Source organism: Cydia pomonella, chromosome 3, assembly GCF_033807575.1.
Source record: "Cydia pomonella isolate Wapato2018A chromosome 3, ilCydPomo1, whole genome shotgun sequence".
In the NCBI taxonomy this organism is placed as follows: Eukaryota; Metazoa; Arthropoda; class Insecta; order Lepidoptera; family Tortricidae; genus Cydia; species Cydia pomonella.
This window is the reverse complement of record NC_084705.1, coordinates 25250463-25265849: the sequence shown is the minus strand read 5'-3', so window position 1 is coordinate 25265849 and position 15387 is coordinate 25250463. Positions and strand designations below refer to the sequence as shown.

Below are 15387 nucleotides of genomic sequence, written 5' to 3'. Positions count from 1 at the left end.
TCAACTGATTATTTCGCGCTAATATGCATCTATAAATCATGTTTTTCGGCATCCAGTTATCAACAACCCTTTATCAATGCTTTAACTTTTTATGTATTTATATGTCTGTTAATCATGAGAACGGGTCTGGCCTTGTTGGCAGCGACCCTGCCTATGAAGCCGATGGTCCCAGGTTCAAATCCTGGAACGGGCATTTATTAGTGTGATGAGCATGAATATTTGTTCCTGAGACATGGGTATTTCCTATGTATTTATAAATATATACATTATTACACAAACTGACTTAGTACTAAAGTATGAATGGCATGTGTTGTGGGTATATATATATATATTGTTGTCTAAGTACCCACAACACATGCCATTCATACTTTAGTACTAAGTCAGTTTGTGTAATAATGTCCTATAATATTTCTTTATTTATCATAAAAACAGAGATTAATTTTCTTACATTTTAGAATAAAGATAAAAAAAATATGTTAACTAACGACCATTAATGCATAAGTAATAGATAATTTATGCATTATTAATCTTCGACGAATTAATTATGGTCATATTGCATGCTAGTTCTAAGGAAATTTCACATATTTAATTTAATTATTTACACTGATATACAAATAAAACTACAGTTATCGATACTTATAGTACATCCCTAGTTCACAACGAAAAATAATGTAAAATATCTAATTTTCGATGTGTTTATAGCCTGCTGACCCAAAATAAGGTCAAAAGTATCTAAAGCAATACTTACCAGTCTTCATCCAAGGGAAATTTCGCCATAAAATCCCTTTTTTCGTGATTTTCTCGAGTGGCTCGCTTGCCACATATTTCACACTTAGTAAATCGTTTTCTCGCTGGCATTGTAACAAACTCGCTCTTTACTCTGATCACGGTTGACTATTTTCGATTTTTGCACTAAATAATAAAGAAATTACACGAAATACCCGAACAAAACATTGAAGCCTTCAAAACAAACAAAGCAATTAGGCTGACAGTAGACTTGATGTAAACTTGACAGAATAAATAGCACTGACGTTGTCTTTTTCTTCGTTGGCAATGATTTGCGAAACAAATTCCATACAAAACTTTTTTCTTCCTAGTTGCGTCAGCCTGATCGGAATTTGGCAGCTAACTCCATCTTGCGTCCAGTAGAAGAATCAAAATCGTACAGGTAAAACTACTCTCTGCCTTAGGATCCCCTTTTAAATGTCATAAATCCAAACATGGCAGCCATACCCATCGACAAAAAAGTCTACCGTTGATCTAATTTCATTTGACAGTTAACTAATACGTATTCGACACGCTTATATTTGACAACTAGAATCCTGACTAGAGCTGGGACTGCGTACCAAAAGTACGTCTCTGTTACTCGTACCAAAAGTACGTCTAAAATACCAGTTTTACGAGTATGACCCCCAATAGGCAGTTTACGTATTTGCCGTGCTTAGGCGTCTTACAAATAAGGATTATTTATACAAATATCGACTTATTATTTCGGTAAGAGTCGGAAATATGGTGACGTTTTGAGTGAAGGCTATGAATCTATTGTCATATTTTTGTTATATATTATTACATTATTTTTAGATACAACAGACACCCAGACGACCATCTGTTAACAAAATTTTATTTTACCTAAAGTAACGGTATGAATGGAGGTACGAGGTGATAAAAGTTTCATATTTGTTTTATTTCAGAAATCAAAGTCCGTACTTTTAAATACTCGATAAGCTAAAAGTAGTCTATTACAAATAACCTGTTCCAAAAACTATTCCGGTACAACGCCCCGCCTCTAGTGTGGATATTGTTCACTGACAGGTGGTGATAATAGCAATTCGACAAGTCACAATATTTCTCACATCAAATGGAAATCAACACGAAACGTCACTTTTAGCATGTCGAATAAGGGCCCTGATTGTATATGATGTTATATTGAGAACTACGAATTCTCTGTTTATTTGCGTGTCACACGCAGAAAAAAATAATATCATCTTTTCCCAAGGCTTTACGATACTGGGAATCTAATTTCTGCTCGTATCTGATATCGTTCAAGACTGTCCCCAACGTAAGTTCGTACTGTACCCAAATATTGGACATTTGTAATACTAATGTTCTTAACTATTGCTTAAGGAAAAGACAAATTGGAAGCTAAATCTGTGTAAGAGCCATTTATTTTTTGCAGCTCTGATGTATGAAGTTTTAACATTCCAGGCGTGGTCCGAGACCATAAACAAAGCGATGGAGACGACCGGCGCGACGCCCATCAAGGCGCTGCCGTTCAGTCCGTCTCAGTTCCTGAACTCGCCCGCCGCGCTCTCGTTCCCTCCGTTCGAGGCCACGCCTTCCTCGCTCTCGCAGCAACTGCATACTAAGGTGAGAAGCAACATATAGATATACACATATAAATCGACTTTTTTCCTTGACTTCTGGGGTGGCGAAACTTACTGGCCCGTGGCGCCAAATTTTAAAATGCGCCCCAGATCGAAGCACTGATTCTCGATTGATGCTTACATAATACATATAACGTGGCACTTACTAAATATATCATTGTCAAGTTTCTTCAGTTACACTTTACCAGTATGATGAAGAATGACGAATTCACGACTGCGTCGTTTTTATTATAAGTCTCCCGGACCTTATTTTTACAATATTTTTGCAAACATTTAAGAGTTAAATACGAACCCCCTTATTCATAAACGTGTACTAAAGTTACGATGCCGCTAATCATCGTTTGTCCCTTTCCATCATACCAATACGTCGGAAAGGGACAAACGATGATTAGCGGCATCGTAACTTTAGTACACGTTCATGAATAAGGGGGTAACTTTTTATTGTTAAAGGCCTTTACCAATGACTCTTTATTCTCTTGGGAATAGAATTGGTCGTAATGAGTAGTACTATATTTCAGGATTGGGGTCCGCTGGCGAGTCCCTTGCTGCACACGCCCACGCCCGCGCTGGGCTGCAGCCCCCACCTCACGCCCGTCAACAGCCACAGCAAGCACAAGAGTAACACGCCCAAGTGAGTTCCAAGACCGATGTCGCTTTAGAGAGGGGCCCTTTAGAGGGGGACTTTCGCGACGCTGCGACAACGCAAACGAAACGCAACGCACCAATGGGGTCTAGTCGACCCAAACTTTTTAATATTTTTTACAGTAATTTCTTCAAACGGGTCTCAAAGAGCGTGCCACCTTTTATTATCAGATCCGCTTAATGGAACCATAACATTACTTTGTCACTGAAGTTGCGAAGGTATGCTTTTGCTTTATCGGAAACCGGAAAGTGGGTGAAATTAACTCGCAAGACTTGTTTAGAGACACTGCGACAGGTGAAACTAAATAAAACATATAAAAGTAGCTATAACTATTTAAAGTTCCATGCAACGGGGTTTTGACGTATGACATGTTATCAGTATCACCAATCGTTTGAAAATATTGGATAAATAAAAAAGATCCTATTAATTGATTAAGACTCCCGTTATTCTGAACTAGTAGTTAACAATACTACTTTATTAATTTTCAGAACTCCAACCCCTTTCAAAATTGCAATGGCGGAGATTGGCAAGAAATCTGGAATTAACTATGAGCCGTCGAGTCCGGGTCTTCTCGTGAAGGACATCACTGAGATCATCGAACGGGAGGAGTCCGACAGCACGGTGCAGCTCAACGACTCCATGCTGTCGTCCACGGCTGATCAAGACGGGACGGCTGTTCAGGTATACATATATGATTATTATTTTTTTCCTAATCTTAAGGGCAAGTTAAAGCTCGCTTGCGGCTCTTTGAGCTACCAAACATTTTTTTTGGGTTTAGACATTTAGTTCTCTTAGACCATTAAAAACAACATTCGCGAGTGTTTGAGATAACTGGAACTGGTATCTTTTGCTACTCTTTTTTTCAGTACCTAGTTAATTTTAACAGCTGGACGGCTGGATGGGATCTGTGTATTCGTGTGTGAGGACAATTTAAGGCAATTAGAGGACGGTGGCTCAACTGTGAAAGCAGTTTATATAGACTGGCGATGAAATATATCTGCGATCCAATAGCAGAGTGCGCCGCCTCGGCCCAGGCACGTCTACACTGGCCGTATTGTGCGTGAGGAAATTGCCTCGCGCGTTTGCTCGCTCAGTGTGGACCCGGCTAATAAGGCACTTTTAACACAGCTATTTAACGGTTTAATTTTTTAAATAAACCGTTAAGCTTAGTTTATTTACCAAAAAGTGTACAATTTTTTCTTAACCTATGACTACCACACTAGGCTATGCTACGGTTTAATATTTGGGTGGTCTATTTTGGTTTTAAAATCCTGCACTGTAGGTGCCTGCAGAAAAAAAAAAACGATCGACGTGCATCGCGTTTATATCATCAACAATCGCGTGCTGGACGCTAATGCCACTCTAACCCGAGGGTCGGGAACGCACGCCCGGAACGTCAGGAGCGTGTGCATGTTCGATGTCGCCGCCACAAATGCATGGCGGTCAGGGAGCTTGCACGTTCGTGGCAGACATAAGGACTAAACGTCCCGTCCGTTTCGCAGGCTCACGACTCTGGCATAGGCAGCCTGAAGCGGCGCGCATCCGAGCAGGGCAAGGAGAACCAGCCGGGGGCGGCGACCGCCAGCGCGGGTGTAGCGCCGCACAAGAAGGCGCGCAAGGCGCTGGCGCACGCCTGGGGCGCCGCCACCTCCACGCCCAGCGCCGCGCGCGTGCCCGACGTCGCCTTCATCGTCGAGACGCCGGTGAGTGTCGCCACAGTACCGACCGAGCAGGGCGAGGAGCACCAGCCGGGGGCGGCGACCGCCAGCGCGGGTGTAGCGCCGCACAAGAAGGCGCGTCGTCGACACGCCAGTCAGTCCAGCGGGTACTCGTCATCCTACCACTTGTCGGATGTCAGGCCCGGATTTTTACCCTTTACCGCATACGCAGCCCTATATGGCAGTTATAATTTTTAACTCTGTTGATAACTATACTGGAAGTAAAGGGTTCATCGGATGTCCCAGTGGCAGAACACTTTCTATGAAGCTATTCACACTTGCCCGACATCTTTTTGCCCGCCACTGGGACATCCGATTAAAATCCGGGCCCGACAACCGACAAGTGGGAACAAGCTCTAGTGTCCAACCGAAATTTCGGTTTCGGCAAAGAACCCGGTTTCGGTCGGACACTACTAATAGTGTCAGTCAATACTACTAGTAGCTACATTGTTACACAGTTTTGATAGAAACCGTATAACAATGACGTAATATGTTTATCGTTTAACTGAGGCGGTTGCTAAGAAATTATTATGGTCAATTACGGACTTTCGACGGCTTGGATGCATGAAACTGATATGTTAATACAGTTTGAATAAATAACTAACAATGTACTACTACTAAACTAAACTACAAAATTGAGCTACCATCAACTAGTTCAATGCTTGACTTTTTTACCAATCGCCTTAAATAAGTCGTAGACCTATAGATTAAGTACTGGATTCGATCCCGATATCAACATACTATCCAATGAAAATCTGAAATGAAATGAAAGACATGAAAGACATTTCTGTTTCCGATTGTCACTTGATCCCCGACTACGTCACTTGCATTCGTAAGATATTAGTAAAACCATATTTACTGGAATGCGTACACAAGCAACACTTTGTGAAACCGATTTTATTTGACATGCTTCTTTGTGTGTCTTATCTTAGTTCTCTTCCAGACTTAAATAATTATTATAAAACGTCTTCTTTCCCAGCCCTAAAAAACTTGTTTTGAGCATTGTAATTTTGTTTCAGAGCAAAACCCTAGCCGGTGACAGTTCAGTGATGTTCTCGCCACCCTCCATCGTCAAGAACTCGCTCGCCGAAGAATCCACCAGCCTGCACAGCCTGATGAGCGCCGAAAACACCCCCGAAACCCTCAAATACGAGGAGCTTGAAATAGAAACGGTCGAAAAAACAAAGGTACAACACAGGTCCTATGTCCCTACTAATCCCTTACCTGACGACCTAGACCCTAACATGTACTACTACGTAACTACTGAACATAGTAACCCTACCGTCTTTAGAAACATAACTAATATAGAATCCCCTAGAACCTTCGCGAGGTTAAACGCAGATAGGTTAAGAACTATCACTTCGGGAAATGATTTATCATGTGAGAATAATTCGAATCTGATAGCTCCCAAAGAGATACTAGCCAATGCTCTAGCGGACCATATTTATAAGGTAACCAATCAGAAACCGTCGACGTCGAGGATAGATGAAATTTTAACCAATAAAATAATGAGTAGGAGCGCCGATTATACGCAAAAAGAAAATCAATGGTGGCAAATGGAGAACAAGGATTCGGGTCAAACTGATGAAATGTTTTCTAGTGATTATTATGTGTTCTCCGACATGTAAATTCGCGGTAAGATTTTTATTAATTCCAATTAACGGATTTACGTTTTAAATGAATTTATATTTAAGATAAATGCACGTATTAATTATTTTTATGGACTGCGTAGCTAACGTAATTCAAAAGTTTAAATTATGTCGATTTTAAGTACGTTTTAGGGTTTTATTAGTTGTAAGAGCACCAAACAACGTTAAACGAGATTAGAACGTAGGAACCAAAGATGAAAACTTCATCAGATGAATCGTTGTGAATTTAATATATTGGTAAAACTTTAGTTGTAAAAATTAATTATAAAGTGATGTAATATTAACGAAAAATATACCTCAAGTTTACCATGCACCAAATTATTTTAGTGTTATTTTCGGTTAAGAATTTCAAGTATTAAGATAAGTTTAAAATGCTTTGTTTTTTTTTTGTATAAAATGGATTTTCGGGACTACAAATGAATGGGCTGTTATCGCAGTATTCAAAATACTTGCAAAAAATAGCTATAAAAATCTTTTTTAATAACTAAAAGTAAAAAGTTCAAAAACTCGCGAGTTAAAAACGATAGAAATATGTACTAACATATCCCTGTAGGCGTCCCTATCCTGTCCTGTATTTATTTATTTAGAATTTGTTAATAGCATTTTGCTTTGTAATTTTGCGTACAAATATTAATTAACGTTTTTCTATTAATTTATCTAATATTTCGACTAAAATCGTCTCACTGACGCGTTGGTTGTGGAATTGTGTAAACTATTTATTTCTGTCATCTTTTGTTAAAACTATAACAATTTTAAATATAAATCGGCAGCTATACTTAACGAGTACTTTATTTGAAATAAACAAATGACATTACCCCGTATACCCGTTCCTTGCCCACACCTCACCTCACCACAATATTGACAGACCAGTGTTGTTTTTTTTTATTTATAAAAAACTTATTTATCTTGTTAAATTGTTTTTTTTTTGTTACTATTTATATTCTTTAAAATGTTTTAATTTATTTTATAGTCGTAGCGCCTCTGTATTATGGCAACATTTTGTATTAATTTGCGTATTTTTTTTCTTGGTAGTTTAATGTCACTGTCAATATTGTAAATTGTATTTCCACTCCACTGTCCAAAGAGATCCAATGTCATTTTTTATTTCAATAAATGTATTTTGGAACATTAATCTGTTGATTTATTTTTAAAATACCTCTCATGACCTTGAAACCAAAGGCTCCTTCTTCAGTTAAATAAAATTATATGAAAAGAGATAAAAAACGAATAATTAAAATCATTATATTTTTTAAATGGAACCTTTTATTTCGAGGCCACACCGTGCTTGCACACCCAGCTGCAAAAGTGCATGGAATGAATTCCATCTACTATACTTGAATAGGGTTAATATTAGGTTGGTAGAAACGCAATTACTCGTCACAAAATATATCGCCTAAATTGAATAACTAAGGTAAACAAGTTTAGAAACTGACGATTGCTGCGTTTCAAATCTGATATTACCTACTCCATTATACATTGAAGAGAATTTCGCGTGTTGTGATGGATACTGACTTTATTCGCTGCAAATTGTTCGAGTTATGGAAGATGGAGGTAAGGAACGAAATCTCCATGTACCAAAAAGTGTCATCAAGAAATCTTAAATAGGTGGTGCTACAATACCTAGAACACTTGAAAACTAGGTTCTTAGCTACTCTAGCGCTACTCTGGAGAGATTTGGAACTATTATTTATAGCTGATAGCTGGACACTTGCAACAGTTCTACCATAAGAGATTTCACTCCTTTTAATTCCGCACTCCATAGTTCGAGTATGCACTACATACGTATACCTTCGTAGTTTCCATCAGTATTCCAAATACCTAAAGACATACACACTAAAGAAAACAGATAAAAGCTGCCTTTTCACTTCTTGCGGGACAATGTTTATAGGCAATTTCTATATTATTGGGCATAAATGAAGGAAAAGTAAGATGCGCGAAGTAAGGAATACCGTGGCCTCAAATGTGCAGTATGTTTTGCGGCACCTAGGTTACCACTAAACTAAACGTATCGCGGCGTACAGCGCCATCTATCAATGCCCTTGACGATAAAACATGTTGAACTCGGTAATTTCTTGTTCCGCGCGATCCGAGCACATACAGTCAGACCAAGCTAACTCGGCAGCTTTTGATAGCACAGATTGTGCAAGTGTTATTTTAAACGTCAAACATCTATGAAATTATGACGTTTAAAATAATACTTGCACTTAAACCAAGTAGTAACTGGGATTTTTTCTGACTTGTCTCTAGTGGTAACAACAGAGAAAAAAATTACAGTAGTTAGCAACCCAAAATCACTTGTGCAATTATGAAATAGGAAACAATAAATAAAAAACTGGGATATCACCAACTGTTAGAGCTTTCATCTGTACCATAATTCTCCACAAGAATTAGATAAGATATTCGAGGGGCATTATAGTTTATAAAACAGATTGGTCGATAAGAAGGCAGAGATTGCATAGAGCTCGTATTATAGGTGCGCCGCATGTCCGGCGAGCCGGTCGTGGTGAAGAAGTCCGCCGTGCGCTCCATCAAGTTCGAGAAGGAGCCGGAGGTCAAGGAGGAGCCCGTCGAGTTCATACTGGTTAGTATCGATCAATTACGTGTAATAAGGAGATAAAAATCTTACGACGCTAGGGGCCCGATTCGTAAAATGATTAAGAGATGCTTAAGATCTTGGAAGGAGATTGAAAAGATCGATAGCTCAACGATATGTCAAAATTGACGTTTATTTCGATTCTGCTGTGAGATCAATAAGATCTATTTACGATATTTCTAACGTCAAAGTCATTGGTTGCCCGAATCGTACTGTTTCTCCAATTATACGACGTACAAACGATATCTAATTGAGAACTTATATAAACCAGAACTTATCGTTATCTTATCTTTTCCATATTTCATTCTTCGAATAGGGCCTCAGGTCTATGGTTTGTACTACACGCTACACTTTCGGTGCCGGGTGCTCCGTGTCTAATAAAATAAACACACATACGTGTTCTTGGCAGTGAATGTGTTAAGATTCCAACGATTTACTCGAAAGATGAATATAATTTAAGGGATAAAAAACCTTTGATTTTATCAATAATTTCATACTTGTCAATATTGGACGCGTTGGACAGTCTAAAGTGGACGTCAATAGAACTTGCAAATAATGTAAACAAACCAATTTACCTTCATTTCTTCGTGATCACGAACTTTTTGTGGACAACTACGATTTTATCAACAGTCTATATACGTAAATCTTTTATTTATATCTTTTATTTATTACTAGTTAAAATATACGTTAATTATTAATATTTCAATGAAAACAACTATCGTAAAACTTTTAGGTTATACGTCAAATGCTAACAAAATGTGTCATATTTGTTTACATAATTTGCAAGTTCTATTGACGACCACTTTAAATGTTTACACCCATAGAGTCAAACCAAGATAAGTTGGCAGCGATTTTGATAGCCCTGTCAAATTTCTATGAAATTATGACGTTTACTTAACACTTGCACAGTCTGGGGTATGAAAATCGCTGCCAACTTATCTTGGTCTGACTCTAGTATTATACATACAATAGTATAAAGCCCTATTGCGTCCACCTAATGATTAGATACTAGTAAATATCAATCATGTGAAAAGTCCATGGAAATATATATGTTAGTCACAAGTGTAAGTGTAGTGTGATAGATTCTGATACAAATGTACATAATTTTTTTTAGCATTACAAAAAAAGGTAAACAATCTTGACGTGTTTTTTTACTGAAAATTATTAAAAAGCGCTTTTTGCTAATTTGTTTATATTATATTACTTATGAAAGCAAAACAATGTAAATAATCGTTTATAATTGTTACATATTTGTTGTGACTTGTTTTTCAAAAGTGTTTTTAATAAAAAGACAAGTCAAGATCGCTTACTTTCTTCCTGAAACAAAACGAAATATAACACTAGAAGTTTTATTAGGAAGGCTGGCCTTTTCTCACAAAATTTACTTTAGATTGTTAGACCAAACTCGAAAAACCGAAATGGCACCGTCTATATCGGAGTAGATATAAAATAACCATTATTTCACGAGTTTTCATTTATTACGCTTATTGCGTCTATAATAGAGTGTTATTTTCCAGAACGACGGGTGGAAGACATTCGCTTGCGGCAAAACGCTTGACCAACTAGAACTAACTAAGCTAGCCCACCAGTACCTCAAGAAAACTGCCCTCAAGCCACGATCCCTCAACTTTTGATAACACTATATAAAACAGAATCGTCACAAATATTTTTTTTACATCGTGTTTTTTGCATGTTAATATCGTTTTATACACGGTGCATGGAATGTATGTGCATGTTAAGAATCATTTATTATTCTTCTACGTAGTAAAAGTTCTAGCACTATCCACCATGGTAATTATGTATCACAAGTGATACAATATTAATTGAACAGTGCAGTGAAGTTATCAATAATTTTGTATGATTCTGCACTTATTATGTCAAAGGTTTAAATCAAAGTTATCGATACCATTTTGTAGTTATGTATTTGGGATTAATATTCAAGAATTCTTCCATTATCCACAAAACTTATATTCAGGCTTACCATCTTTAATAGCTCGTATCATGTGAGTACATTTGATTATAGTTATTTTCTAGTATTTATATAATTTTAAGGTTCCTTTTTTTTAATATTTGTGTGTGAACACGTCATTACGCTTTTAGATTATCGTGTTAGTTAAGTATTCTATTACATACCTACTATTATGATAACAATGTCTTGATTTCACTTGGATTTATATTGGAATTCTTTACAATCATTTAGAAATTTAATGTTTGCGTGTTTGTGAACGAGTGTTCATGCGATATATTGTTTTACTATATATCAATCTTGTATCTTTTCCTTATATACGAGTATTTAGGTGTTATTAACACCAAAGTACAGTCACGTCTGAAAATATCGGTACGAAAAATGTGCCAAAAATATGTATACTCTACCTTAATATATGGGCAATAAAGTCGTGTATACACATTTTTGGCACTTTTTTCATATCGATATTTTCAGACGTGACCGTACCTACACGTGTTTGGATTCCATGCTTTAATTTACTCTGGTACGATTTTAAAGTCTGTTAGTACACCGTGTTTTTTTTAAATTCCGTTAACGGGGTATGGGTGAGTACGTTTAAGGAAGCTAAATTGCATAGTTAGTTATTAAAAATATAGTTATAAATATATATATATTGTAAAAAGTATTTTAATGTTGCATATAGAGCTGTTGTAACATGAGTGTAACATTTAACTGAACCAAACAATTGAAAATTGTGACATATCTATGTCATTTTGAACATCGATCGTCTGAGATAGTACTTACGTTTAGTAGCAAATGTATAATCAATATGCAAACAGGCCCACGCTGGTACCAGATAAAAACACTGATTTACTTGGAAATAGACTTAATTAGAATACCGGTGTCTTTGAGAAAGTAACTTAATTTAAGCTCAGGAATGCACCCTTGAAATTAACGGAAATAAGAAAAAACACGGTATATAAGTAGGTTAAAATTTTGGTCTAAGTTTTTTGTGGTGTCATCTTTAATTTAAGTAATCTTGTGTATCTAATTTAAGCTAAATGTACCGTGATTTAAGTGAAGCAATATTTATGGTCGATTTTATTACGTTAATTATAAAAAAGTAACTTTATTTTATGTTTTTCTTTGTAATGTCTATTATTTTAGTTTTGATTTTGTTTAGTAGCAGAATATAGGTATAATTCTTCAAAGAACATAATGTTATTTTGCTTTATTTGGGGTTTAAAATTTACAGCGAAGAAAAGCTATTTTATTTTTTATTCATTGACCACTGGAGATATTATTCCTTTTCAAAAAAAAAAAAATGATCTACTTACATAATTAAGTAAGTAAAGTAATAAGCATTGTACGAAACATGGATAGGTTACAACAGATATATAATTTGATGTTAATAAGTTATTTATAAACTCTTCGTACGTGTAAAATCTTGGGTATTTAACGATTTTAGTAATTACATGTGTTTGTAATTCATTATCTTAAAATACAGTTACACCATATTGTTTTCAAAATGTGTAAACATGAAATCATACAATGAAATGCTATGTACCACCCACACTGTTAATTGTACATCGGTGGACCTTATTACAAAAGGCATAAGGTCCACAGATGCACAGTTAGGAGCTTAAGAGTGTTGCTGTTTGTACAATATTCGCAGTATATAATTTTCCTTGTGATACAATTCAATATGCACATTCAAACATTGCATTAGTTGTACAGTCACGTCTCGAAATATCGATACGAACGAAGTGTGAAAAATATGTATACACGAACTTATTGCCCATATATTAAGGTAGTGTATACGTATTTTTGGCACTTTGTCTGTATCGATATTTTCATAGTATCTACAGAGTTATTAAAAAAGTGCTGATGTAAAAATATCGTCATGAGAAAATTCTTACCAAAGAGCAACAGCACTATGTATGGTTTTTTCTCTAATCTGTTAGAATTCGTGAGGTTTTTTTTTATGTGTCACATTAACTCTGTCGTTATAGTGCGCAATATCTGAGAGTTTTACATATCCCATTACGCAACACCATTCCATATTAGTGCAACAGTGATAGACAGAGATGACTACGCTACTCTACGGAGCGTTAACGATTGGCACGTTGCCTAATCACCCAGGCCAAGTTAATGCATTTACTTTTTTTTTATAATTATTCTATGCAGCCAGCTTTACCTCATTAATATCAACATGTACATAATTGTCTCTAAAATCGTTTTACCTTTAAGATATAAAGCCCGACCAGGAATATATGATCATTGTCAAGAGGGCGCTGTTATTCTCATGTATAGGATGACAGTTCAGTTTAGTATGAGAAAATTAGTTCCAGTGAAATTCCGCAACATGGCGCGTGATCATATATTACTGGTCGGGGTTACCTAACCTACCAGCGTATTCTGAGCACCGCGAGCATAGTAAGAAACTGTTCTACAAGTAACATTTCAATATATATTAAAGCTACGCTTAGGTGGCCAGAATTTCTGGTAAAGGCTAAGGGAGGAGTGGCTTTTTAAAACTGACTATTATTTTTTGGCTATCTGCGAACGAAAAACTTAATTCTAAACGTTTTTAATACAGTTCATGTTTTTAAGAAACAGCAGTTTTCAAAATTCATTCCTCATATGGTTCACTAATGTGCCGCGTGCCGGTTTTTTATTTGGATGACTTTATTTTATAATTTAATTATGTTTTATTCTTTGACACTCCACGTGTGAAGGTTTCTATTGTACATAATATAGTTTAGAAAGGTTTGTAAGAAATAAAGGGTTCAAGAAAAGAAAAGTCATTGTTTTTTTGACCAAATATTATTACATTAATTACTTACTCCAAATTACACACGCAAACGCGTACACTATTCAATATTAAACATTCAAAGTATTGGCAATATGCATACGTTTTGTTCGAGCAATTAAACATTTTGGGACAAATAATATTAATCACGCGTGCCAGATTAACATAACCGATGTTCAGGGTCACAAGCTAACGAATGAGCGAACTGATGAATTTATACTGAACTAGGGTATCTATTGGGGGCACAAGTCAACTATCATTAAAAAAAACCTGTATCTCGTAAACTCTGAATCGCGCCATTAAAATCTTGGGACAACATCACAACAACCCTAGGTACGTAGCGATTTTGTTTAGTTTACAAATTGAACACTAGCTGTCGCTGTACCGTGTAGTTAAATTCTTGAATCACGCTATTGAGATTTTTCGGGGGATGATGACCTAGGCACGACCAGGATACAGACTATCTCTAGGTTACTAGTTGTACATTAGATGGCGCTGTACCGTGTAGTAAAAAATCCTGAATCCCGCTATCGAGATTTTTTCGGGATTATGACCCCAGACACGAACAGATTACGGATTTTGTTTAAGTTTTGAAATCGTACGCTAGATGGTGCTGTGCCATGTAATAAAATTCTGAATCGCGCTATCGAGATTTTTCTCATAATGACCTCATAAATCTATAGACTTTAGTTAACAAATCGTACTCTAGATGGCGCTATACGATGTATTAAAGGGTATGAAAAATTGCCTCCAGCGTTTTTGGGTCGAAACTTAATGTCAATACTTGGATGGAGCAGGTCAGATGTATTTTGATCTGTGTCAAGTGTCAAGTAGGTCTGATTGGCATAGCATAACCTTTGTAAATAATATAGGTTTTAAGTTAATTTTACTAACCATATACTTATGGACTTCTGGGTCTGAAAAAGATATATTTAATTTAATTTACTTTATAAGTACAAATGAGTTTGATTTATACTTCTTTATCCCCGCCTTTTTTAAATCGGAGACAAGCAGCGGTCCGGTCGCAGGCCATTGTTTATTAATAATGCAAGGCTCTTAGCAGGAGTTAATAGTAGGCACCAAAGAGACAGTTCATATTAATTTCGTAATGTTCCTTCTGGGCTAGGTCGATAAAACTTTTGTATGATGTAGAATATAAATCGGTTCATATTTGGAAGAAAAATCGTGTGTGTGTGTACTAAGAGCCAAACTTGTTACCTATACAGAGTGATAAATTTTTTTTGGAACAATTAATTGGTTAGGAGTGTCTTTTTTTTTAAATATAGCCTTTAGTCTCATTAATGATTGTACAAAATTTGAAATTCGTCACTTTCATAGTTTAGAAAAAAATAAAATAAAACAGTTTTGGAGTTAATCGGGTGTTTATCACCCCAGGGGGGTAACAGAGGGATGAAACTTTGTGCAGGGTATTACCTCCTCCAAAGGCATCGTTTGAATATAGTTTCGACTCAGAAACGCTGGGGGCAATTTTTCTTAGGTTATCCTGCTATACCCTTTCTGAATCGTGATATCGAGATTTTTGTCTGGATAATGACCCCTTACATCTACGTATTTTGTTATTTTACAGATTTGTTTTGTTCCATATTGATTAAAATCAAAAATATTACGTTGCTAATCCGCGA

General features: G+C 36.3%; 1 protein-coding gene across 5 annotated transcripts in view; it reads left to right on the top strand.

Annotated features, from left to right (window-relative positions):
• Positions 1–13735, top strand: part of LOC133516394 (mucin-2) — a 67593-nt gene extending 53858 nt beyond the window's left edge. For 4 of the 5 annotated variants that reach the window (XM_061849302.1, XM_061849299.1, XM_061849301.1 and 1 more), the window contains 5 exons: positions 2206–2367; positions 2903–3015; positions 3516–3708; positions 4530–4730; positions 5765–7526. In XM_061849302.1, the coding sequence (XP_061705286.1) occupies positions 2206–2367; positions 2903–3015; positions 3516–3708; positions 4530–4730; positions 5765–6373 (1278 nt within the window). In that variant the 3' untranslated portion in view covers positions 6374–7526. Of the gene's footprint in view, positions 1–2205; positions 2368–2902; positions 3016–3515; positions 3709–4529; positions 4731–5764; positions 7527–8867; positions 8976–10504 lie in introns of those variants that run through there. The other variant, XM_061849304.1, reaches the window with a different exon arrangement.
• Positions 13736–15387: the final 1652 nt, after the last annotated feature.